The sequence below is a fragment of the Platalea leucorodia genome (genome assembly GCF_965183815.1).
Source record: "Platalea leucorodia genome assembly, chromosome: 16".
Classification (NCBI taxonomy): domain Eukaryota; kingdom Metazoa; phylum Chordata; class Aves; order Pelecaniformes; family Threskiornithidae; genus Platalea; species Platalea leucorodia.
Window position 1 is genome coordinate 12,507,136 of NC_138838.1, and position 25,201 is coordinate 12,532,336.

At 54.9% G+C, this 25,201-nt stretch overlaps 2 protein-coding genes across 2 annotated transcripts; both read right to left on the reverse strand.

Moving 5' to 3' along the window:
• Nucleotides 1-1,116: 1,116 nt before the first annotated feature.
• On the reverse strand, nt 1,117-14,138 carry GUSB (glucuronidase beta; the record flags this gene model as incomplete). The annotated part of the gene is made up of 12 exons (XM_082328548.1): nt 1,117-1,276; nt 2,545-2,680; nt 3,319-3,495; nt 5,052-5,136; nt 6,289-6,435; nt 6,812-6,990; nt 7,793-7,945; nt 9,112-9,299; nt 9,833-9,975; nt 10,495-10,676; nt 11,133-11,321; nt 13,881-14,138. The coding sequence occupies 12 exons, from the start codon at nt 14,136-14,138 to the stop codon at nt 1,119-1,121; spliced, it is 1,995 nt and encodes a 664-aa protein (XP_082184674.1). The 3' UTR covers nt 1,117-1,118.
• A 1,304-nt stretch (nt 14,139-15,442) lies between these two features.
• Nucleotides 15,443-25,189, reverse strand: LOC309598205 (argininosuccinate lyase-like). The gene is made up of 17 exons (XM_082328550.1): nt 25,101-25,189; nt 24,947-25,009; nt 22,711-22,905; nt 22,014-22,097; nt 21,647-21,703; nt 20,997-21,094; nt 20,277-20,354; nt 19,894-19,971; nt 19,408-19,460; nt 18,923-18,985; nt 18,590-18,704; nt 17,835-17,919; nt 17,601-17,660; nt 17,243-17,326; nt 16,961-17,041; nt 16,614-16,720; nt 15,443-16,106 (listed from the first exon to the last, which is right to left on the reverse strand). The coding sequence occupies exons 2-17, from the start codon at nt 24,956-24,958 to the stop codon at nt 15,956-15,958; spliced, it is 1,401 nt and encodes a 466-aa protein (XP_082184676.1). The 5' UTR covers nt 24,959-25,009; nt 25,101-25,189; the 3' UTR covers nt 15,443-15,955.
• Nucleotides 25,190-25,201: the final 12 nt, after the last annotated feature.

Below are 25,201 nucleotides of genomic sequence, written 5' to 3' on the forward strand. Positions count from 1 at the left end.
TTTCACGCAGTATCTGTGAATCTGAATAACGAAACTACGGAATTGTGCGTACTTCCAAAATTCAGTCAGCAGCCTCCAATCTTGTGGTTCTGCTACAGGCGATGCTGCTCTCGGGACAGCCCTGGGACGCTGCAATACGAAGGTTGCAGGCCAAGTGTTCTGAGCTCTTCTGTGAGTATTGGCATAATCTATTCCTGCCTAAACCCTGGCCTTTGGAGTCTTCGAAGACTGGTGTGCAGCCTGAAAGGGGCGTTCCTACACTACGTTGCCGTCTCAAGTAGCGTGTGCACGTTAGTTTACACATCGCCCTACCCCAGAGTGCTTCAGGCCAGTATCAAAGAGATTTAGATCAAATTTACCCTCTATACTATTATTACTGTAGTATATAGTGACAGTTTAATATGAAGGATGCTCTTCCACGCTGGAAGGTAAAACCGCATCTCATAGTGGCAGTTCTGGTACTGTGACTAAATTAAATAGTTTTAAACAAAGTTCAGTTCATGTAGTACCTACCCATCTAACATATTGCACCTTGCTGCTGCAGTATGAATTCCATACCGTACTGGAGTATGTTGGGTGTCCTCACAGAAGTGATTCATGCGCTTCCCGAATGCTGTCAGCTCCCAGAACTTCTCAGGCAGCCGCATACGTTCTGTCCAGCAAGAGAAGCTACCTAAATTGTGCTCTTCAGTAATCCTGCGGACAGCTCGCTGCGATCTGAGCGGTGTAACTGTTAGGGGAGCAGAACTGGAAAACCTCATTTGCATTGGAGGGATGTGATGGTCACTTGGAGTGACTTGGATTTTTTAAGTGTCTTCAGCATTGATTTGTATCATGTAAATTTTTTTTTTGCCATAAACAGATACCTCAGTCAGGGTCTCTAACTTCACCCCCTTGAAACTCTGGCTATCCATTTTACTACCTGGAAACAGGAAGCCTACAGACATGGCTAAGCCTAAGAAACCGGTGTTTCTGATCTGCTTTGTGTCGTAGTGACTGCTTCAGGGGGACTAGAAATTGCATTAGACTTGCAAGACTTGAGTCAGGCATAAATATTATTTAAACAGAAATTTAATGAACAAGCTCAGCATAGTACCCAGCCACTATACCTTTTGATTTCATTTTAGAAAGAGGGTGTGTGATTTTGTTATAGGAGGAAGACAGTTTGATTCATTTGCAATCTTCCAGTATCTTTCTCTAAGAACAAATGCAGCTGATTTGGGCTGTCGTTGGCGGGTGAATATTCCTTTCTTGTTCCCCAAAACACGTGTGGTCCCTGTAGAGAAGTTGTAAAATAAAGCAGGTATATATAAAATGCTCTTACATCCCCCACTGTGAACTGTTCCGATGTAGGTACTAAATCAGGGTAGGTGGAAGAGACCTATGCACTTTCTCCTACACCCAGTCGGGTACAACGGGGAACTCGGCCGATGTAACCTGCGTCATCCTGGCAGGATCCCTTGATGTAACTGAGCAATATAGCTGCAATTCATTGTATTTACAACTGGTAAGTTGATGACAGTTAATTCAGGCGTGCCCATTAACTTGATCAGTAGTGTATTTACTGCAGATGTTCCTTCTGCCATTAGCTCCACCTTGAGATTTGATGCTGAAAACGTTGATCACCAACTGCTTGACTGTACTGTCCTTTAGTGGTGTCTATTTTGCCTATTTTAGCTTTCATAGGAAACTAGAAAAGATGATCACAACATGTAGAGAGAGACTGGAACTGCGTATGTGTATGTGAACTTGTCTGCATTTTTTTCCATCCTCTATTTGAAACTATTGCTACTTTTCTGACTGCCTCTCTGCGATGACTTCGCTTTCTATATTGGTGCTCTCCAGATTATTCTTAATGGTGTTTCTCTGCCGGAAAGGAACACTGACTGTTCACCACCCTGACTCACGGCAGGTGGAATATGCATAACCGATTCCTTACGAGGTCTCCCGAGTTGTAATCGTTTCCTTTCCGTGTGACTGTCTGCGCCGTAGGTTCAGTAGTGCCCCATACCTTGCGAATGCACTTATGTATTACTAGTGGATGGAGTGTCGTGATAGACAGTTGTCTACTAGTGTGGCATCTGGTCCTCTATTGCTAAACCTCTATACCAGGTGAATCATACGTTATTTAAGGTGCTCTTACTAAGGGCCGTTGTAGATGAAATGTGAAGCAAGCGAGACACATCCCTAGCGGCTGACTGAAGCTCTGAACTGAGGATGGCCAGGGAACAAAGTCATCTGGGCCTGCTCACGAGCTTCCCCTGCGCTCTGCGCTGGCGCGCAGTGTCACGTTTGGGTAGCATCTTCGCAGATGGGACATATCGGAGCTCAGGCTGGAGAGAGAGGGTGCGCTAGGTACGGGCAGGACCTTCTCTCTTGGCTCTGGTCACGCTGGACTTTGCCACCGAACCCAGCTACGCTCTGTCTTGGTAAGCAGAGGGCCCTCTCGCCCTACCCTACAGTGCAGTATTCTCTGCGTATCATAAACAATTTAAAACTTGCAGGGAGGATGGAGAGTTGTTTAGAATATAAATACAAGCTTACCTTGATTAGTCATGAAATCGGCAAAATTCCATATGAGCTCCCCAATCACATACTCTTTCCTCTTTTTGTCAAAAACGGTATGGTACTCGCTTAGCATGGCTTTCTGGTACTCCTCGCTGAACATAAGAGGTGGATCCTACAGCCGGGAAAAAGAGGTGGCCTTGAGTGAAGGTGAAGTTAATCCCCGCAAAGGCTCCGCATGGTAACGTCCCACTGAGGGGGACCCGCTTCCTGAGGGCGGGCTGTACAAGTGCTTCGTCTTTTCATTGCCCTTGCGGTAACAATGGCTGTCGAGCCACGACTAGCAACTGCCGCAGTGCTGAGGGGAAACGCACATAAAATACAAACGTGATGCCAGATACGCCTGGGGGGAGCCCGTGGCTTTGCTCGGTGCTGGTGCTTTATCCCGACAGGTACAGGAGTGCCACCCCCTCTACGCAGGACAGCATCATGACATGAATGTCCAGTCTCCAGCGTCCTATCTTCCGGTTAAGCATTTTCTACAAATGCCAAAGGACAGATTGGAGAGTGCTCAGTGCTTTTACTCAAAGCTAAAAACGTCTCGTTAGGTAGAATCTAACCTTTGCCAGTGGCAAAGTTCATTGATTTCCGTGGAGGAGGATTTCAGTCCTGGCGTCTTTCGGACACTTACAAGCTAATGCATCTCCAGAGTAAGTAGCCAGGCTCAGTGGTGCCCATCCCTTCTCACTAAGCTTTTCTGACCCCGAAAGAAGCGCAGGGCGTTTTTCCATCTAGGGCGTCTGTAACACTTACGCTGTGAAGTCCGGGAACCGAGTCCGCTCCATATTCACTCTGGATAATGGGTTTTTGGTAGGTTTTATACCAGTTCTCAAACTGCGTTGTGAGTTGTAGCGGAATAACTTCCAGGTGGCCTGGGTCGTGATACCAGGAGAAGTAGCTGTTTACGCAAATTACATCCACATAAGGAGCCTACAGAAAACAAGGTGAGAGAGTTTTGTCACGGAGCTCAAAGCAGACACCGTCACTCCTAAAGCTAAATCCTCCTTTGGTTCACTTCATGGAATCCAGTTTTATTACACATAGAATTAAGTCTTTTCCCCCATCACTCAGGCCCTCCCAACATGATTTTTCCCAGAAAAAAAGCAGGATAACGTTAATAAGCGAATAGCATATTAATTTGGCATTTTTCTTACAGACTTAGGAAGTCACAGCAAAGAGTTAGACAAGATTAACCTATTTAATCCTCAGGTTTGTTAGAAGGTTTTGAGTTTCCAGATGTCTCTGGCTTGCTGGTACATTTCGATGGACTTTTATGAGTATTGGAATGTGATGATGGAGTTAGCGGTCAAATATTTTGACTAGCAACTAAATTTGTGCATCCATGGTGCAATACTAAGACTAAGCACTCTGCAAGTTCTCTGCCATTTCTACCACGTGGACAGTATGATAAAAGGGCACGAAGCCCACTAAAGATAAAGTGATGTTGTATGTAACTTGTTCAATGTTCTCTTAACGTGTTTTGTAATAAAAGGAAAAAAGTTCTAATATCACATCAGCGTATGAGATCTGTTCTTTGGGTTTGTTTTCCTGGGTTGTCTCAAGCTAGTCAGAGCAGCGGGGCTGGGATGGCGGAGTCCGTGTTGGTGCCTGATGAAACAGCCATGTCCCAGAGCAGATCCCCGCTGGGCTCCTTCAAAACCAGGGCCACCGGTTTTGTCTTCCCGGGCTGGGGAGGACCAGACCTCTCGGTCACAGAAGCCCTCCCTGCTAATTGCAGGGCAGGCTGAAAGCAATACAGAGTGTAACCTGGAGCGGGGATAGGTGGTAGTATCGTGTACCTACAGACTCACTTGCTACAAGTGTTTCTTGCACAGTAGTGACAAGTAGTATAAAGCCGTCTTGAAAAATTAAAAATGGCATAGGAACTACCCTGGAAACAAATTTATGTGTGTTAAAGATCCTTGGTTCATGCTGCGGCCAGCTTAAGGCACAGGCATCCAAGAAAAGCGCCTTTTGGCTATTTGTGCCGCGGTAGGACGGACTTTAATTATGAAGCTGGAAGAGCTTTTAGATTATTCAACATGAACAGACACCTGCCAAAGAAGATCTAGAGCAGTTTAAAGCAGGAATTAAAGCAAAGCTTCCTTCCTTTAGACTTCCAGAAGGGCTGTTAGTATTTTAAAGAGGTTTAAGCTTTGGTTTAATTGCAAGTGAAAATCCTGAGCATTAGTAAACGCCATCAGTGGAATAGCAAAGCATGACTATGTTAATGGACACTGCATACTTCACTCAAGACAAAGAACTCTTCTTCTCTCTTACAGGTATTTTTTTTTCCAGCTGGACTACAACTACAGGATAAGGTGCTTTGTACTAGAAAGAAAAATGTAAGTTTTCTTCTGCCTCTCCCTGTTAAATATCTCCAGTAAACTTGGGGAGGTGGGGGGAAAGGACTGTACAACAAAGGACAAGAGGAAATTCAATGTATGAATTAAAAAAAAAAAGGCTAGAAAATAAAGTAAACTTACACCACGATCAAGAGCGTAATTAGCATCTGTCACAAAGGTTACTGGTCTGGAGGGATCGAGAGCTTTAGTGTGAGCTATCACTGTCCTGTTTGCAAACAGTAAGGCAAGAGTTCAACAACAGCGTGGAGAAGCCCAGCCCCGTTTCCCCGAGCTCTCTGCCCCTTTCACCCCCCTCAGGCATTTGCAGCTGCTTCTGATTTAGCAGGCAGGGTATTTTTAATTAAATACTGCAGGATACTTAGTGATGATCTGCTATAAAGTGCCTGCAATTCTAGCCGGTTCTGCACGAGTATAAATATGGCAGAGACCTGTGTCTGTCACAAAGCTGGTTGCTATCCCACCTGCAAAAAAGAGTGGAAGTACAGCAAACGCAGGCACGTCCGTTTGCCTGTCGGTGCCAGCAGCTTGCAAGCTGGGGAAGGGCGTGAGTTTGGTCATGAAAATGCGAGAAGGGTAGCGGGAAGTTTCTGAACAACTCTTGGGACGGGTTCCCGCAGAGGCGGAGGCCGTAGCCCTACGGCGCAGCAGGCAGAGCCCTCAAAGGCTGGCTGCTTTTGCGGAAACCCTGAGTGAGGGAGGTGAGACAGAAGGGGCGGGTGAAGCTCTGCGGCCGCCTTGACAGTGCAGGAGGGTGGTGAAAATTCAGTTACCTGTTAATGTACCTGCAGCTACTCGGGACAGTCTGCTACCCTGTTACAGAGATGACTCTTGGCTATCCAAAGCTTAAATCTCTTTAAAAATAAAACCAAGGGGTCTGCAGGGACTTGAAGCAGTGGCTTTGAAGTGGGGTGTCACAGTCCCCTGCAGAACAAATAACGGGCACTAACTGAAGAACCCTGTCTTCAGAATTAACGGCTAATTATTTTACAGCTTTGCTCTAATTCTCAAATAATTTAGCCCTCATCTTCCATTGGTAACAAGGAATACCCTGTTCCCATCAGCTCTGCTTTTGCTTCAGCCTTAGGTCAAGAAGAGCTGCTCAGACCAAATGGACTCCTGGTAATTTTGCAGAGCGTTACTGGTTCAGAAACAACAGGCTGAGACTTGTGGGGTTCTGAGCATCAGTTCAACACATGCAGCAGTTACACTTTCAGTTTGCATCTGTGGGTACTGTTTCAGGGTCCCCAAAAAAATGCCTTCCCTCTCTTTACTACTTCTCTGTGCCATCCCAAAGGAAGAAGATGCATCATCTGCCAAGATTCAAGCCTCAGCTCTGTGTGCAAGCAGACGCACTTACTTGAAGTAGTAAGCTGCTGGGGGCAGCTCCGATGCCGGCTCGTTGGCTACTGACCACATCACGACCGACGGCCTGTTCTTATCCCTGCGGATCAGCTCCTCCATCACAACAAGATGATGCTGCAAGGACTTGTTCCCAAAGCTCTCGCTGAAAGACAAAAGGAAGCGGGACCTGGTGAGGTGAGGCTATAAAATCCATCCCCTCTGCCCTTCCCGGTGAAAACTCAAGCCTCTGGGCTGTCTAAGCACAGCTGAGCCTTGACACCGAATATGGCTTCTGCCCTATTTCCCCAAAGCCTGCTGCACGGTTCAGGGCCGTGGTCGGGGCTCGTTAACCGAGCCAGACCAAATGACGCGATGGCCATGTGGCAAAACGCCCTCCGGTTGCCCAACCTCACTGGGCACACGTGGCGCAACGGGCCGATTTCTAAATAGAGCAAAGTACTTCCATTATCAGGACAACAGGCGCTGCGGCAGGGATGAGCACAGAAAGAAGGGGAAGGGTCCTTTGAGCGATCGCTTACGGCATTTTAATCCCCACTCCCGGGCACTCGTCGATCACGACGATGCCGTAGGCGTCGCACAGGTCCATGATCTCCTCGGCGTAGGGGTAGTGGCTGGTGCGGAAGGAGTTGGCCCCCAGCCAGCGCAGCAGGTTGAAGTCCTTCACGACCAAGGGCCAGTCGAGGCCTTTGCCACGGATCTGGGGGGGAGAGAGACATCACGGCCCGTCCCGCTGCCGCGCCGGGGCCTCTCCTCACGCCTTAGCTGGGCACCACCGCTTTTCCTTCTCGCTCCCAGGGTGCTTCCAGCCTCAGCTCCCATTTCTAGCTGACTGCACCGCCTCTCCGTGCAGCGTCTGCCCTTCTGAGGGGCACTGCCACACGCACACCCAGACCCCGGGGGTCTGGAGAAGTTGCAGGCAGGCTGCCGGCACTGCTGCCGCCCTGCCCGGGCCGCCCTCGCCCTCCCTACGGGCGCTACCCGTGCGGCGGGCCGGGCCGGGCCGGGCCGGGCGACGGAGGGCCCCGGAGCGGCGCGGCTCCGCGCCTCCCTGAGGCGAGCGGCGGGGACGGGGCCTCTGGCGCGGCGGCGGAGCCTCCCTGTGGCCGGGCCGCGCCTCGCCGCCCGCGGCTCCTCCGACCTCCCCGCCGGAGGCTTCGTCCCCGGCACTTCCCGGGGTGGGGAAACCGCGAGCGCTCTTTCCGACTGGAAGCCGCGGCCGGGAGGTGGTTTAGCTCCTCTGCCAGCACCCCCGGGCTTGCCCACGCACCCCGAGAGGGATGTTACGACTATGGCAGGACTGGGCACGGTGTCCCCTCAATGCACGGTGTCCCCTCAATGCCGGCAAAAAGCTGACGCCAGCTCCCCGGCAGCTCCCGGCCTGGGAGGAGGCGTGAGGAAACGGCCCCTTTGGGTGGCGAGAGGGGGCGAGAGCAGGCGCTGCCTCAGTGGCACAAAGCGCGGCGCCATTAGGTGCCCCGCCATGGGCGCCGCACACTTACGTCCGCGTCTTCGTGCTTGTTGACGCCGTGGAAGTAGAAGGGCCTGCCGTTGATGAGGAACTGCGTGCTGGTGACGTGGACGGTGCGGATGCCGACCGGGAGCGTGTAGACGTCCTCCAGCAACGCCCCGTCCACCTGCGCCTGCATTCTCACCTGGATTCCAAAGGGGAGATGCGAGTGACGTGCTGGGCTTCGCAAGGGTGCCCTGTCCTCCCTCCGCCTCGTCTGCAAGGGCTATCCTGGCCTCCCCTCCATTTCCCAGCCCTGCCTCGGCACGCTGCCTGCTCCTCACCGCTGCTTCAGCTGATTCCCGCGGTCCCCACGTACCTCCTCAGGGAAGGAGCAAGGTCTGACTGAACAGACATCCAAGCTGGGGAAGCTGAAGGATGAAGAATGAAGCCTGGATGACCCTTTTGGGGCTTGTTCACCCTAGGAGCTTCAGCTTCTTTTCCCCTTACTCAACTGGGCCATTCCATCCTCTCAGGCACGGCAGCAGTGCACCTCTTCTGCCCTGCACCTTGATACCAGGCAACGCCTGAAACCTCATCTGCTCACGAGAGACATGAACCTGAGCCCCTGGAAACTCACAGCAGCTCATCCGCCCTAATTTCGGCATCTGCACCTCCCTACTCATCCTTAGCTCACACAGAGTCTTCCAGGCTCGTGCTATTGACACTGAACTCTTATCTTGCAGAGTGGGAAGAAAGCTCATTGCATGGCAAAGGAGCATGTGGAAGAGGTTCGCAGCCTGCCCCTCAGAGACTCTCCGCTTCTGCGATATCTCCTCCCCTGTATTGTCTCAAAGGGTCCTTTCGCAAGGGATGGATTGGGCCCTAAATGTGAAGGGCAAGCATCTGAGAGTGCATGAGCCGCCACGTGTACGGAAGCCCTGCTTCCTGGGAAGTGGCTGGACATCGCCTGCTGATGGGAAGCAGAGAATACAATCTTTGTTTTCCTTTTGCTTCTGCACGTGGCCTTTGCTTTGCTTTTGTTAAACTGGCTTTATCTTGACCCACAAGGGTTTTTTTCCCATCTTATTTTCTCCCCGCCTTGTCCTGCTGAGGAGGGCAGTGACAGAGCGGCTTGGTGGCACCTGGCACCCAGCCAAGGTCAACCCGCCACATCACCAGCCGACCTTTCCGTTCAGCACCCAGGAAGCTGGCAAAGCTTGGTTTGATTACTCTATAATTAGCAATGCCACTCTGCTCACGTGAACAGGCTCCATGGGAGAAGATGAGTATGGAAGATGGGCCACGATCCTTAACCCGATGAGACAGGCAGAGGAAACGCACACAGAAAGGAAGAAACGTCACTGTTACCTCTAAGGAGTAGCGGTATCCGGGGTTCTCGTGCATCAGGTAAGGCCACCAAAGATTTGGGTTCAGGACTTTTAGCTCTCCAGCTGGCCCGTCGCCTGCAGCAACCACTTTCCCTTCTTGGTCACGTAAACTCAGGGACAAGGAATAGAGCGGGCTGCCAACAACCGACACCCGATACTGCACCACGGCTGGTTCAAAGGAAACAAAAGACAATCACAGGCTGCCATGAAAGGAAAAACGCATGCACCAGATGTTGGAGGGTTTTCACATACAGGAGCATTAAAAAATGAGGGAGATGTAGAACAACAGAGTGGCACGAATCGAATGTAAGCAGCATGAATTGAATGTAAGCAGCATGACCTGTCTGTCTTGAGGTCCAGAAGTTTCCAGCAAGATCTGTGTATCACACAACTGTTACTTAGAGATAATCCTGCTTTAAGTGGCAGGAATACTGCCCCTACTGAGAAATTCTGCTTTGAGAAACACCTGATCATCCTTTCCCTCTAACAGTAGTCTCTTGCAAGCACTTCTTTTTCTCTTATTGCTTCTGAACTCTTTACCATATTCTTGCAGCTGCTGGGCTGTGCAGTAGACCAGCTCAGGTTCAAGAAAAAGCCACTATGAAACACATTCAATCGGACTCCTGCAGGATATTTTCTCTGCTGCCCTTGTCATCTCCACGCGGAGCCCGAGTTAGCTGCTGTAATTGTTCTGGACCTACCAACGCTCTCTGATGAAGTAGTTGTCACAGTAATATCATCTATGTAGACAGAAGGAGTGGTGTAAAGCACAACCGGGCGATGGATTCCAGCATAATTAAAGAAATCAAACCTGATGTTCTGTACAAAATAGTTCTTGGGATACCTGAGTGAGCAAGACAGGAGAAATGGCTACGTTATGTTTCATCACACAAGAACTGAAGGCAGCGTACAGATGCTAGCAATGCAAAACAGTCATGTAAAAATAGATGCTGGCTAGTAAAACAGTCTTTACAGAAGGATGGATCTATCTCTCAGTAGTGCTACTGCTGCTGCGCTGAAGGGGACTACCAGCTAACGAACACCTAATGCACTGAATAGGTTGGATCCTTCAGGATAGCTGGAACTTGCAGCTTCCAGCTGAATTCAAGCTTCTCAGATCTGCCAGATTCAACTCGGCAAATCGCTTAATCCGTTGCCTGTGTATAAATCAGATGCAATAACTCAGTGCAGATTCCTCCTGCCACCAAAGCTTAGACTGCTCCCTGCTCGGCTGATGAGTTTCGGCACAAATACAGCCCGTGCTTCTGTCAGTTGCTTGGAGGCTCTTATCGACCCAGAGCTGAATAAATTCCCACTCTCATCCCCGGGACAAGCTCAGCCCTACAGCGCTTTAGCGACTCACCTTGTTTTGTCATTCATGTACTGAATCGACCCCGGAGGCAGAGTATGGGGTGTGAGAGTGTTGTTGAGCGCGACAGTGATGCGGCAGGGGATCCCTGGGCTGCCCTGGACGATGCTGCTGATATCTGCCTCAAAAGGGAGGTGCCCCCCTTCGTGCTCCACAACTTGCACCCCGTTGACCCACTGCAAGAGAAGACACCCGTGAGCCCAGGAGGCAGGGTTACGGGGTTTTTGTGGCAAGCGTAGCAGGGAGAAGGGCAGGAGCCCAGCAAAGGGCAGTCGGGATTCCCAGTAACCCTGAACCTTGTTCTGGGCTCTTACTCCTTGAGGGATCAATCCAGCAGCCCTTCCTTTACTGGGAGCTAGGCCTGGGTCCCGTACAAGCAAGTGTCGCTGCGAGACACTCTTTTGGGCAGACCCTGTAGCAAGGGAATGTTTTGGTGACTAGTCCTGATCCTGGAGGATCGGAGAAGAGAGGCTTGGGAAGCACGGCCAAGTTCTTGGCTGGAGGAAAACAGCCAAGAGTTAAGAAAATAGCAAACCGATATAAAACCTCGGCAGAGAAGCGTTTGCTTCATAGGACAGGTTTGAGTGCAGCATGACTTTGGAAACACCTGGACAATTTCCCGTGCGACGTACCACGATGGAGTAGTAATGGGCACTGCCGAAACGGAGCACCACTCTGGTGTTGAGGTCGTCCTGAAGCCAGCGGAGAGGAAGCAGCACCTCTTTCTCGTACCAAACCCAGCCGATGTAGTTCTCCAAGCTGGGGTCTTGAGTGATATCGTTGAAGCTGGCAGGCACTGGCATGTCAATCACAGGACCAGTCTGGCGGGAATTGCACAGAAAGGGAGGGAACAGATCATTTAAAAAAAGAAATTTTACTCTTGGCTGTCCAACCTGTACTGCTGGAGGTGTCCCCTTCCACTGACAGCCTTACAATCCCTTTGCCAAGTGGGAATGCTTGGGAAAACCTGTTTAGAAACTGGTGTGGTCTGTCACAGGTCCTACACAAGTCCTACCTGGTATCAGGCCCAGGAACCTGCCTGTTCCTACAGGAAGAAGCTGCTCCTATCTTTTTTCCTTCCTGATTTTATTCATGGTTCTGGTATTGCAGAATCAGAAAAGTGAAGGGAAAAAAATGAATGCTCGGGCTGTTGTTTCAGCCTGGGATTTCCCACAAACTGTAGTTTCTCCTGCACGGCTCTCGCTGTTTGGTGAGCAATGCCGGTGGTGCGGTGTCAGCTCACTGGCGCGGGGTGCTGCCTGTCAGGCTAAGAGCTGTAGTAGAAGGGTGGCAAGAGTGACGGCTATTTTGGGCCAGATCCCCTAGGGAAGGTCCGTGGAGACTGGCTGGGATGAGTCCAGCCTTTCTCACTCCCTGAAAGCAACATAGATTCCTTAGGATTACAATGGAGTCAACTCGCTTATTTTTAATATAAGGATTATAGGCAGGCAGTGCCATAATTCATTTAACATTGAGGTAACCGGCCACTATTGCAAAATAGAGCTGTTCATTTTTAGCACCTGCTGCACTCGTGATGTTGCACAAACGAGGGCTGCAGCAGCGCGCTTCCCCTTTCTTACGGAAGCCTTTCCACGGCGAGCGGAACGAGGGAGGTCTGGTCGCCCAGGGCTGAGCATCATGTGCGCGGCTGACTCAGCACTGAGCTGTACCAGCACTGCAGAGAAACCCAGCACCCGTATTAGACATCAGAAAATCCCTGGACGGTGAAGTGGATTTTCTAGTATCTGATACAGGATAACCTTGGATGGGGATGGCCGTAACGTGTGTCTCCTTCAGGGAGATTCTCCGATGTCTCAAGTAGGCTGAGCGTACACGTCTTAGCCTCCCGCTGCGGGGGCATAGTCCAGGATTCCTCTCCTCTGGCTGTCTCTTTTCGCAAAACTTCTCGCAGCATAGCGTCTGTCAGCTCTTCTCTACTTTCACAATTTGGCAAAAAATTGGCCAAAGGGCTAAAACAGAAACGAGGCAGGGCACGTACGTTTTACGCACAGAATACATAACTTCTGCCTTGTAGGTAACGGTGTTAATTTCATAATAGATTTCAGTTACACCAGAGCTTGTTTATCTGCACTTGGCTACTTTGGAATAAATAACTGAAGCCTGCCCTTTCCAGGCACGCTTTTGGTTATTCCCTGCTGCTGACCATAGGTAAATGTTGTGCCTTGCTTCTGCAGCGTGGGGATTTCTCCGACAGCTAAAGGAGGCTGTAGTTCATTCAAATGCTTTCTGGCTCCCGAGCCGAAGCGGGGTCACCGGAGAGCGCCGCTTTGCCTCGGTGGCGAGGCAGCCCCCCGCGAACCCCCCTGCACGGCGGTACGGCACTCGGCGGGGGCGAGGAGCGCTGGGGAAGCAGAGGGCTGCTCTCGGGAGAGGAAGGAGGCCCGCTGTGCAGGGGGCCCTCCCGGGACCGAGCGCACCCTCAGCAAGTCTGCAGGTGACACCAAGCTGAGCGGTGCGGTTGACACGCCGGAGGGACGGGATGGCATCCCGAGGGACCTGGGCAGGCTGGAGAGGGGGGCCTGGGTGAGCCTCATGGGGTTCAACAAGGCCAAGTGCAAGGTCCTGCCCCTGGGTGGGGGCAACCCCCGGTGTCAGCACAGGCTGGGGGATGGAGGGGTGGAGAGCAGCCCTGAGGAGAAGGACTTGGGGGTGCTGGGGGATGGAAAGCTGGCCATGGGCCGGCAATGTGCGCTGGCAGCCCAGCAAGCCAAGCGTCTCCTGGGCTGCATCCCCCGCAGCGTGGGCAGCGGGGCGAGGGAGGGGATGCTGCCCCTCTGCCCCGCTCTGGGGAGACCCCCTGGAGCCCCGCGTCCAGCTCGGGGGTCCTCAGCACGGGAAGGACATGGAGCTGTGGGAGCGGGGCCAGGGGAGGCCACCGAAATGCTCCGAGGGTGGCCCAGCTCTGCTGTGAGGGCAGGCTGAGAGCTGGGGGTGCTCAGCCTGGGGAGGAGGAGGCTGCGGGGAGACCTCACTGCGGCCTTTCAGTACTTAAAGGGGGCTGATAAGAAAGACGGGGACAGACTTTTTAGCAGGGCCAAGCAATAGGACAAGGGGTGATGGTTTTAAACTAACATAGGGTAGATTCAGACTGGATATAAGGAAGAAATTGTTTACGCTGAGGGTGGTGAGGCACTGGCCCAGGTTGCCCAGAGCGGCGGTGGATGCCCCATCCCTGCACACACCCAAGGCCAGGCTGGCCGGGGCTGCGAGCAGCCGGATCCGGCTGAAGCTCTCCCTGCCCACCGCAGGGGGCTGCACTGGATGGGCTGGAAAGGGCCCGTCCATCCCAGAGCCTTCCGTGGTGCGGCGATTCCCTGCCCCGGGAGGGGAGCCCCCCGCCGCGCCCGGCCCCGCCGTACCTGCCGCAGCGGCCGCCCGTACCAGCGATGCACGAAACCGGCGTCCCTGCGCGGCGAGAGGTCGGCGCGGAAGCTCCAGAGGCCGCCGAGCTCCTTCCGCTCGCGGGAGGGGGTCTCCCGGGGGTAGAGCATGCCGCCCGCCGCGGCCGGGGCCGCCGCCAGCCCCGGGCCCGGCCCCAGCCCCAGCAGCAGCAGGAGCAGGCGGCAGCCCCCCGCCATGCCGCGGCCCGCCCCGCCGCCCGACGCCCCCGCCGCCATCTTGGCTGTGGGCAGTGCCCGGCCGCGGGGCGGCACCGGGGCGGCAGCGGGGCGGCAGCGGGGCGGCACCGGGGCGGCACCGGGGGGGCAGGTCCCGCCCCGGGGGGGCAGCGGCGGGGCAGGTCCCGCCCCGGGGCGGCGGGGCCCGGGCAGGGCCCGGCTGCTGGCGGGCGGGGCTGCGGGCGCCTCCAGCCAAAGCCGCCGCCCTCCGGCGTGAGCACGCCGGGGGAGCCGGGCTGCGGCCGGCATCGCTGCCTTGGCGCGGGCGGTTCCCTTCTCTTCATTGATCTACGTGCTTGCTTCTGTTTCTTTCCAGAGCCAGGCGTTGAAGCGGGAGGCCAAGAAGGTGTTGGCAATGCAAAGAGGAGCGCCGGTGGCCCGGCGGCGCCTCGGGCCGCCGCAGCGGGGCGGCCGCCGCCGTGGCAGCGTCTCCGGTGGAGCCGCGTCCCGCAGCGCTCCGCTGGGAACGAAGCGGCCCGGAGAAAACACCGCAGGGCCGAGGGGGGAGGAAACGCCTCCCTTTCATTTGGCAGCGCTTTTACTCGCAGCCGGTGGCTGTTTCCCGGCTGGGACGCGGCGTTCCCCTGCGGCCGGCAGCCGCCGGTCCCGCGGACCCGCGGCGGCTGCAGGAGCAACCGCTCGGCTCGCCGCGGAGCCACCGGGCTGCCGACACGGGAGGAGGGCAGAAGGGTGGAGGGTCAAATGGGGAGGACCGGTGCTGAGGCACTTTATTTAAGCGAGAGGCAGAGATGTGCTCATCTGCTAAAACCGCCTTCTTTTTCCAGTCCGCAGGGCCCCCCGTCGCTCAGCGCTGCCCCCCGAGATGCTGAACGGCGGCGGCTGGGAACAAGCAAAAGTCTGGTCGGCGGAGGCCTGCGGAGGTACTGATGGGGAGAGAGCAAATACAAATAGCGAGAAAGTTTACATGAGGAAAGAAAAGAACGGTGAGCTGGGGGGGAGGAGATAATCCCTTCTTCTGGGTCTGCTGGTGTCACCTCTCCACCTGAATTAAGTGGACCTAATTGATTTCCCTCACAGCTATCTTGGCTGCAAGGTGAGACGAATGCACTAAACCAGGGAAGCGTGGCAGCAAGCAGCAGGGGACTCAGCATTTCATTCCTCCAGTAAGACTTTTCCTGGTCTTTGTTCTGATTTTACTTCTGTAAGGACAGAAGGGAAGATGGTAAATGATCTCTGTCAGAGGCAACAGCAATGCAATGCCAGGGCATTTTTTTTTTTTTGAAGCGCTCTGCCCCAGCTAGGTTGGAGGCAAAAGGGGGTACGTGTCACGCAGAGGAGGGAGCTGGACCTGGGAGCGTGCAGCCCTGCGCTTCGCTGGACACCGGAGCCAAAGGCGGTTTGTGATGGGCTGGAGTGACTGGGCTGACCTGCGGCCAAGCCCTGCCCAAGGCTCTGCAGGTTCCAGTGCCAGGTGGCGAGGAGATTTTCCCTGCCAGACCGCAGGCAGGGAAGATGCTCCCGTGAGATGGGCAGTGATAGCTGGAGATGGGGCACGTGTTGCAGGTGTTGTACGAAGCGTCTCTCTTTGTAGACACGTGCACTGACACTCCTGCTGCTCTCTACCTACCAGCCCCCGAGAGCTTGAACGCCCCGTAGCCCAGCTCCGCTGCCAGGTTCACACACCAGCGAACATTTCCCCAAGCCTCACCAGGGCTGAGGAAGCCCCGCGCAATCTCGCCCCTGAGAAGAAAGACGCAAGACAGGAGTTTCAGTGAACTACACGCACCCCAGTGTTTATTAACTCCAGCTCGGTGTGACAGGCACACCGCTGCATCCACGGGATCTCTCCCCACACTCTAAGCTTGCTCCTTATGCCTCTTCAGCAGCTCCCGCAGCTGCTCGATCTGGGCAGTCACGCTGCTCTTGGCGGTGCCGCCCATGGCCGTGTACTGCTCCACGCTGTTGACGACGTTGAAGACCTGGGAGACGTCGCTGCCGAAGAGGGGGCTGGGGGGGAAGAGCAGAGGGGTCAGGGGAGAGCGCTGGTGCTGTGCGCTGGCCTGACCTGCTCACTGCCTGCGGAGCCGGGGAGGGAGCGCAGACGCAGCCTTTCTCCAGGGGGAAGGGCCTCCTGCAGCCCTGCTTCTGCACGCCTGGGGCCTGGCAGCAGCCGCTTGTGGCAGACCCCAGGGGAGTCGGCTCCAAGGGGAGAGCGAGGAGGTTTGCGGCCAGACTCTTCTGGAGGGCTGGTGCCCCCAGGCCAAGGCCTGAGTTTCTCCCAGTCCCTCCCAGCAGCTGCTGCCCGTGCCCCGCTGGAGCTGAAGGGGAGGGATGCCGTCCCCCGGCAGCTCTGTCCGGCCCAGCAGTAGCAGCACTGCTGTTCAGGCCAGGAGGCTTTTGGGGAGCTGCCTGGCCCAGGCGTTTGGGGGAGCGGCGCCATAAGCAGGCCCTTAGGAAGGGAGGCTGGTACCTGCCTGCTGAGGGCAGGCAGGGCAGAATCACGGGGGTACGAACCTGATGCTCTTCAGGTCATCCAGGCTGAGATTATTGATGGTGGTGCCTTTCGACTCGGCGAGGTGGACGGCCTTCCCAGAGGCAACGTGGGCTTGTCTGAATGGCATCTGCAGGGAGAAGCAGAGGCCGCAGTCAGTGACCAGGCACCTGGGGTGCAGCCTCAAAGGAAAAAATGCATGTGCTGTCTTCTTGGGTGGGCTTGTTTTCACTTAATGCCATGTGCATCCAGGTTCGTGGACCCAGACTGCTCCTCACCTGGGGACAGAACAGGAGGCCTCATCTCAGGCCCTCGCTGAGCAGTGTTCTGCATCCAAAGAAATCACAGCTCGTCTCCCTCTGATACTTACTCCTTTACGAACCAAGTAGAGAGCCAGATCAGTAGACAGCATCTCAGGGCTCAGAGCCTTCTCCATGTTCTCCTTGTTGATCTGCAGAAGGATGGTCAGAGGGAGACATTATCGTCAGCTCCTCCTTGGGGACACGTTAGCTGCCATTGGGGGCCATAGTGAGGAGTATGGGTGAGCCACTGAAGAGCCTTCATCTTAGGACCAGCCCAGAGCTCCTTGACCTGTGCTGCTCCCAGAACGTGCACCCCAGCCATGTTCAACGGTGAGAGGCTGAAGCCTTACCTGGAGGGTAGAAATCACTCCGGTGGCCACCTGGAGCACAGCATTCAGGGTGTCCACAACATCAAAGACGGCCTCCTTGTCCTCCTGCGGTGGAACAGGGATGGAAATGGCTCTAAGTCAACCTGATGCAGCCCAGAAGCCAACGGCCCGAGCAGCCCGGCCAGCAGAGCAGGGCCGGCATCCCAGGGGCTCCTGCGAGGGGCCGGGCTGTCGACGGCAGCGTGCCGTGCCTCAGCCCCGTCCTCAGCACCCCGCACGCAGCAGGGCCTGCCCAGGGAAATGTAGCGCGAGGCTGCTCGAGAGCAGGAGAGCGCTGTGTCTGCTCCGAGAGGTGGTGGGAAACTAACATCTGTTTTACCTGCAGATCCTTGTTGTAGGTGCTCGGAAGTCCTTTGAGAACCATGAGGATAGCAGCCAGCTGCAGGGAGAAAGAGGTGAGGCGGTTGGCTCTAAGAAGAGAAGCACACGGCCCCAGCAGAGGCCCGGAGCTCAGGCTGGGCACGGTTCTTTACGCAGAGGCAAGAAGAAACAAGATTCTCCAGCCCCGCTATGAGCGGTTTCCCCATCCCGCTTCTTTCGTTAGCAGGCTCACCCGGCCGAACACTCGTCCCGCTTTGCCGCGGATCAGTTCCAGGCTGTCGGGGTTCTTCTTCTGAGGCATCAGGCTGCTGCCAGTGCTGAAAGAAAGGCGTTTGGAGTGCACCGGTGAGCAAGACCCCAGTCCCTACAGACACAGCTCGTGCAGCGTCCCGACCGAGCCCTCCACAGGTGATAGGCAGGTCCCCCGTCCCCAGACACCTTTCTAGGGTGTAGGAAAGCAGTGAACTGAGTGTGCTGAGCTTCTCATGTTTCCCACATCACGACCTTGGATTTTGTGGTCTTGTCTGGAGCTACCAGACAGTCCCACCTCCCAAAGGGGAGGCAAAAAGGAGACTTCGCCCCAAGCCGCTCCAGAGGTGGTATCAGCAGGCCAGCCTGAGTGTTGCTGTGACCTCAGGGAGGGAGAGCTGTGGTGGTGCCGCCCCGAGAGACGGGAAGACTGTCAGGATTGCCAACCCGGCTCGTCAAGGAAGGGCTTTGGCAGGCGTTCCCAGCAGAGGAGGAAGTTCTCTCCGCCAGCAGTTGCTGGGGAGGAGTGTCTGCTGAATGCAGGCTTGTGGAGTTACCAGAATCAGAAATAAGTGGTCGTGACTGAGGAATGTTCACCCTAAGGCTGCCTTTCTGCCAGCCTTTTGTTGCTGTGTCAGCCTCGTGCAGTGGGGAGGCCCCCACCACTGTCTCCTTCTCGCAGGAGAGGATCGCTTAGGAGCAGATATTAAGGGAAGGGCTCTCTGCCCAGAGACCCACCTGTAAGCATCAGAGAGGGTTAGGAAGCCAAACTCGCTGGTACTGTAGATGATGAGATCTTCAGCCATCTTGCTCAGGTGGATCATCAGCAGGGTGGCAACAGAGAGGAATTCCACTGCAGAGAAGGCAGGGCATCAGGAGGTGAAAAAGGTGCTTGTTTGCTTGACAACCCAGGGAGCCCTGACTGGAGTTTAAACACGAGCAAGCCGATTTTCTGTATAGTTACCTCCTAGTGGGGGATTTCAGGCCCCTTATTAAAGGAGGTCAACTGGGAAGGTCCCAGAAGCCTGCTTCTAGAACAGTGGTGGGAAGAAGTGATCGAGTTGTGCTTACCCACAAAGTCCCTCTCGCTAACGGCATCCATGCTGTTCAAGCTGATGGAGGCAAAGTCCAGCTCTGTAAGGAAGGTGATGGACAGAGGAGGTCAGGCTTGGCATGGCTGGAGCTGGAATGCAGCAGGGTGCCCCAGCACGCGGGTGACCGTGAGCCCTTGAGTAGTCCCGGGAACACAAACACGCTGAGCGGGGCGGCGGCGTTAGCCCCAGGCAGCCAGCGTGCAGCAGAGTGGCCCTGTTTATGCTCCCACCCTACAGGCCTCTGCTGTCTCGTAGTAAAAAACTTTCTGGCCTAGTGAGTCTTTAGGAGCTGCCTCCCACCTGTGTCACTGAGCATCACCTCATATTCATTTTTTGTATTTATTACCCTCCATCCCTACGTTAAGGTGCTGCAATACATCCAAAATAACATCAGGACAATGCTGCCCAGGTCCCAGATATTGTGAGTGGACCTGTGCCTCTCAGTCATAGGGAGACATTTACCACTACGCAGAAGCTCTCTGTCGATGTCCAGTGGGTTGCCCGCCAGAGCACCGCTGCCAGGGGAGAAAGAAGCAGAAGTCATGCATGATACCCAGCATATCCCAGCCAAAACTGAGCTCTAGCAGGCAGCGATGACGCCTCCGTCAAGGCCTCCCTCCCCAGTTCAGTCTGGTGTCACACAGTGTGGCCTGAGGCTCAGCAAACTCTGAACTAAACCAGAAGTTCTCTTCCAAAGAGGAAGGTTTGCTTGATGAAAGCCTCGTAGGCCTTGATTTCAAGAAGGGAGGAGAAGAACAGTATCTCTGTGGGGAGTGCCTTCCCTTTGGAAGTCTTCTCTTTGGTGAGAGAAGCAAGGCTTGTGCCCTCACAGCTCTGCAGCGCACGTGGCATACAAACCCCGGGGGTTCAGGGGACAGCAAGGTCTGCCTCCCAGCCACTTCACAGAGCAAAGCAAGGCCCGGTGACTACACAAACAGTAGACCTTACCTTCCCAAAGGCAAGACGTTGATCCTCCTCTTCACCTCTCCCAGGCGCTCAGAATCGCGGGTCAGTGCAACAGCATGGCTAGGAAAAAAACATCGCGACTGATGAAGCACCTGAAGTCAGAAAACGTCCCAAGGACCAAGAGGTAACGTGGCCAAAGGATGGAGCGTTCAGGGAGTCGGCACCGCTGCCCACTCAGCGCTTGAGTCCCGGCTTGGTCAGAGCCACGCAGGAACACGGGGAGCTCCTGTCCCAGTTTGCAGGGTTCGCTCTGGTTTGTCACCACCCCGGGCCGCCCCTTGGAGGACGCTGCACTTGTAGGCTCCGGCTGAGCAGGGCCCCAGGGTGGAGAAGGCTTCCTCCAGCCACGTGCGAAAGGTGCTTACCTGAGCAAGAACTGGCTCCATCTGATGGGCTGAGCTTTCTGCAGGTGGGTGTAGCCAGGGAAGAGAACATCGATTTCTCTGCATGGGAAAGGAGAGAAAGAGGGGAGCAGCAGCCGTCAGGATGGGGGGCAGCGGCAGGGCCGCGCCAGGCTTTTCTAGCAAGGTCACAAAGAGAACTTCTTTCGCCTGGCTTGTGCTGAATGGGATCTCTCGCCTCCTCTCCCTGTCGCCTGCTCCCTAAGCACCCTGCGGTTAGATCTCCCGATCTGCCCGGGCGGTGGGTCTGCCCCAGGCCTCCCTGGAAAATTCCCTGGTACAGTAGCGCCTCTGTGGCAGGCAAGGATTCCCTGTGGAATTTGTGGTTTGTGAGGAGCAGTTAGCCGGGGAGTTAGCACAGCCCAGCTTTTCTCATAGGTAGCAACTTGAGCCGTGTTAAAGTTCCCCACTCCTTCAGGTGGATCTGGCGCCTTCTAAGGTCTCGTCTGGACCTCCCACCCCAGCTCCTCTGCCGGGGTGCACCGGGGGAAGAGGAAGGTCTCTGTGACGGGAACTGCGGAGAAGGAGGGTCCGTCGGCCTCCCCCGTGCTATCGCTCGCTGCCTGGCTGTAACGTCCTCCGCAGAAGACCCCGCTGCTGCCCTGACTGGTGCCAGTCAAAGAGCAAGCCTGGAAGCCTCCAGCCCGGGCAGGGCCAAGGCCGCGGGTATGGAAAAGGACTTACATGGCAGCACGTTCCACCAGGGTCTTAATGAGCTGCAGGAGGTGAGTGGAGATGACAGAGAGGGAATTCTTCATGAACAGCTTCAAGTCAGTCACGACCTGGAGGAGATTGGCCACAGTCAGGCAAAGCAGAATGTGAGGTACTTAGTGCCCAAGTAGTGTTCCGCAGAAAGCCTCGGCAGTTATCCCCTCCTCCTTCTCTGTGATGGGAAGGGACGTCTTCCTCTTACCAGATGTGTCCCTGGTCACGGATTTGTGAAAGCCACTGTACCTTGCTTTCCATGAACAGAATCAAAGCCCATTCTTTTCAGTGGACTTTTCAGGTATTGTCAACTTTGGATCAGAAAATCCCCAGCTGACACAAGTCGGTCATCAGCAGAAGGACTGATCTTGAAAGATGCATGGCACCCAGCAAAGTCATGGTTTCTGTAGGCTTTCAAAGGGATGTCAGGGAAAGTCTGTGGCCTTACACCACCAGGAAGCAGTCCTGCAGAGCCCGCTCCCCTGTCACTGCAGTGTCACTAGTTTAAAGCCCTGGGGAGTACATGCTGGAGAGCATCAGGGCACGTGAAAGGTGACATGAAGAAATTTGATTAAGGAACTGTGGGGGAGGAATACAGAAGGAGGAAACACAACCAGTTCTGTACATACCTGGTCATTCCTGCTTCTCCCAGTGTGCAGTTTTCCAGCTACGTCTCCAATCAGCTCCTGAGGACAAGAGGAGGATTTCTGTCAGCGTCTCTGTGTTCTGAGGAGGAGGCTCCGCATGAGCAGACCTCCCCCTGCCTGGAAGGGACCCGGCTCTAGGATCCTGTGAGCAGCCACGGGGCCTCCTCTGGGGAAGGGCAGGTTTGGGTTCTATGTTTGTACAGTGCCTCGTCCACAAAAGGGGTCTTGGGGACACTCGATTGTGGCCCGAGGCGCAGAGGAATTTCACAGTGGGACAGAGGCGCGTGCGCTTCACGTCAGGCAGATCTAGCTACAGGGCACCGGGAACAAGAGGTTGGAGGACCCAAACCTTTAGTCTGCGTTCGTTGGCAGTGTGGATATCCTCATCGCTTTGTTTCACCACAAAGACTCCTTTCGACCATTCCTCAGAGATCTACAAACAGCAGCAGAAACACCAGTCAGCCACTGGAAACCAAAGTGTTAAGCCTCCCGCCAGCTCTGCCGTTCCTGTTCGGTCAGGCCAAGGCTGGCTGCTTGCTAGATCCTGATGTTCTGTACTGCACGTGGTGGGATCCATCTCTCCCCGCGATGACCCTGCAGTGCCAGGGCTATAGGAGGGTTTAAGCAATGCAATGAAGAAGGGAGCTGAAAGGTCGGGGATTGCTTTTGCATTGTCCACGAGGATTTCCCTATACAAACATCGTATAGACCCGCCATTGTCCACGGTGGGTGAGCAACAACAATGGATATTTTCAAAAAGCGCTTAGCTGCGGACTTCTCTTCAGCCCTATACAATGCTGTGCATCGCCCCCTACTACCTCAGGCAGCCAGGCTCAAAAGGATCCCAAGTGCCAGCAGAAGACGACTATTCCTAACTCATACTACTGCCGGGCTCTGGTGCCTTTAGCGGGGTGCGATTTGAGCATCGATCCCCTGCCCCGATGCCTCCAAGTGTACTGAGGGCAACTCGGGGAGGCTACTACAGATGCTGTCGGAAAAGGAGCCACGCGTTCCAGCGCGCGTGACAGATGTGAAGAAAGAAATACCTTTTCCAGGCCACTCAGGATCTTCTCCAGCTCAGTCTTAGACAGGATCCCAGCCTTCTCCAAGGCTTTGGCATAAGCCATGCTCCCCTGGACGTCAACTTCAGCCAGTCTCTGATCATAGGTAATGGAAGCGTTGAGCATCTCCATGATTGGGTCTGTGCTTCCGCTGAATCTTCCTCCCCAAAGTTTATCCCCCTGAGAGAGAGGAAGAAGCAAATTACAGAGGCCTAATAACGGCAGTTATGGCCCTATGCATGGAGCATCCAGGGATCTGTCGATCCAACACAAAGGCCATGTTCAGCTATGTCCTTCCCATGTGGTAGCACTGACCAGGAAGGCCCCTGGATTGCAGGACCTTTGGCAAGTAGTTGCAGAGGTGGAGAACTTGTCCCTGCACTTGGCCCTCGCGGGGTCAGGCCTGGCTCAGGCATCCTCCACGGTGCTTTCCCTCCGCAGGACTCCAGGGAGTCCTTGCGATGGGTAGCAGGGCGTAGGCTGCAAGACCAGCATGGATTTCTCTGTTGAGGCAGCTGCAGGTCAACAACCCTCTGATAGCCTTTTAAAGGGGGGGAAAGTAAAGCGGTCAGTAGGGAATATAGTGAAGGCTAGTATTTTGTAAGGCTTTTTGTGCTGTTGAGCTAATAGGGAGATTTTTCTTTGATTGACAAAGAGCTCTAGGCCAGCACAAGCCACCTTATGAAGTGTTTAAAGTTGCAATTTGAAGCATCTCCAGAGTCCATGACGCGCTTGCAAGCTTTGGCACAAGATCAGCATAGGACTGGCTAAGGTGCAGACTCCAGAAGGGGAGGTCTGGGTACCTTTCAGCATCAGAAAAATAAATCAACAAAAAGAGGGTTTTTAAAACACATAGGAACAAAAGTTGTTTTTCCACCCAAACCACGGTTCATGCAGTGACCTCACTCGCTTGAATGCGTCATCTGCCTCCCTGCTTCCCCGGGTGACCGAAGACAGGTACCCAGTTCCAGCCGTGCATCACGGCAGGGTGTGCGCCAGCTTGTTTCCCCCAGTGATTCGGCAGCTGAGCGGATTCGCTGGCTACGAGCCGCCTCTCTCGCTTGATCAGCAGCTTTTTGCTTGCCCGGGTCGGGCACCCCGACACCCTGCCTCTGGCAACCTTGCGCTGACACGGACGGGAATTTCACTTGTGCGGAGACCTTACAGCTTATCCGAGAGTTCAAAAGCAACTCTCCAGCCCCAGCAGGCACAAAAAAGAAATGGGAGGGCACTTAGAGGAAGGGCCTAAACACAATCGCCATTACAGAGTGGGTAAGAATGAGTAATCTACTTGATTTTTTAATCACCCCTGTCAGTCTTTCTCATGCTGTGCACTCTAACTACCATGGACAGCAAGAAGCTGCGGGGCAGTCGCAAGCTGATCTGTGCCAGGCTTTATCAGTCAGGCAAAGCGCTGGTGAGTAACCTTAGAAACGCTTTTCCTGGTGACCGTCTCCCATCTCTGCCGATGGCTGTGGAAACACCGTGCCTGAGAGGACGGCGGGAGAGAGCCTGTGGAGGTCAGAGCGTAGGCACGTGTCTTTTGACATCTTTAAGGCAGCTTTGTCGGAGAGCTGAGGGGAGGCAGAGGGGGGGATCAGAACTGAAAAAGGAAAGTGTTAGAGGCCCTCCGCAGGCGTCTGGTGCCCACGGGAGCGTGGCTCAGGGATGCGAAATTCAAGGCCAGCAGCAGAGGCTAAGCGCTTGAATGGGGAACAGGCATCTAGGTGTATCTTCAGTACTACAGGTTTCCACCGAATAAGAAGTGGGGCAGCAGAAGCATTGCAACAGATGCATTTGCAATCGGGAAATCAAAACTGAAAGATTAACTTTAGCTACAGGACTCTGGTTGGAGAAGTGGCTGGCACAGTCGGACGGCTGCTGGACCCTTGGCCGCAGCCCAGAGCGGAGGAGGCCCGGGCTGTGGCAGCCGCCCGGAAGGCAGAAAGCGTGACTCGCCAAGGCGGCTGCTCACGTCGCACCTACCCGCACGGAAACTGAAAACGCAGCTTTTCTCCAGAGCGGTATTTGCACAAGCTGCTGTAAAGTGCCTCCTGCCTACTCGCAGGCCGGCAGGAACCGACCGCAGCGGTTATTTGTCTCTCCCAGGCGGGGGGAAGAACCGGACGGCAAAGGCAGGGGCTGAGATTTTAACTCGGTTGAACTCGCCTTTGCCAGCGCACCCGAGACCCCCCTCCTGGGGGGCAAAGTTCGCCCTCACCTCGGCTGCCATTTCGGACGCCGTCTTGCTGGTGGGTGCAGCGATCCCGGCCACTGGTGCAACCTGCGGAACGGCGAGGTGAGGCGAGGCTCGGCTCAGTCCCACTCCCCGCTCCCCGGTGCCCGGGCCCCGCTGCCCGCCCGGCCCCGCTCACCGGCCCCGCTCCGCTCCGCAGCCCCGCCGCCGCCTCGCTGCCCCCCGGCCCCGCCGCCCCGCTTTTACCCGCCCGGGCGCGGGGCTGGCGGCTCGGCCCGC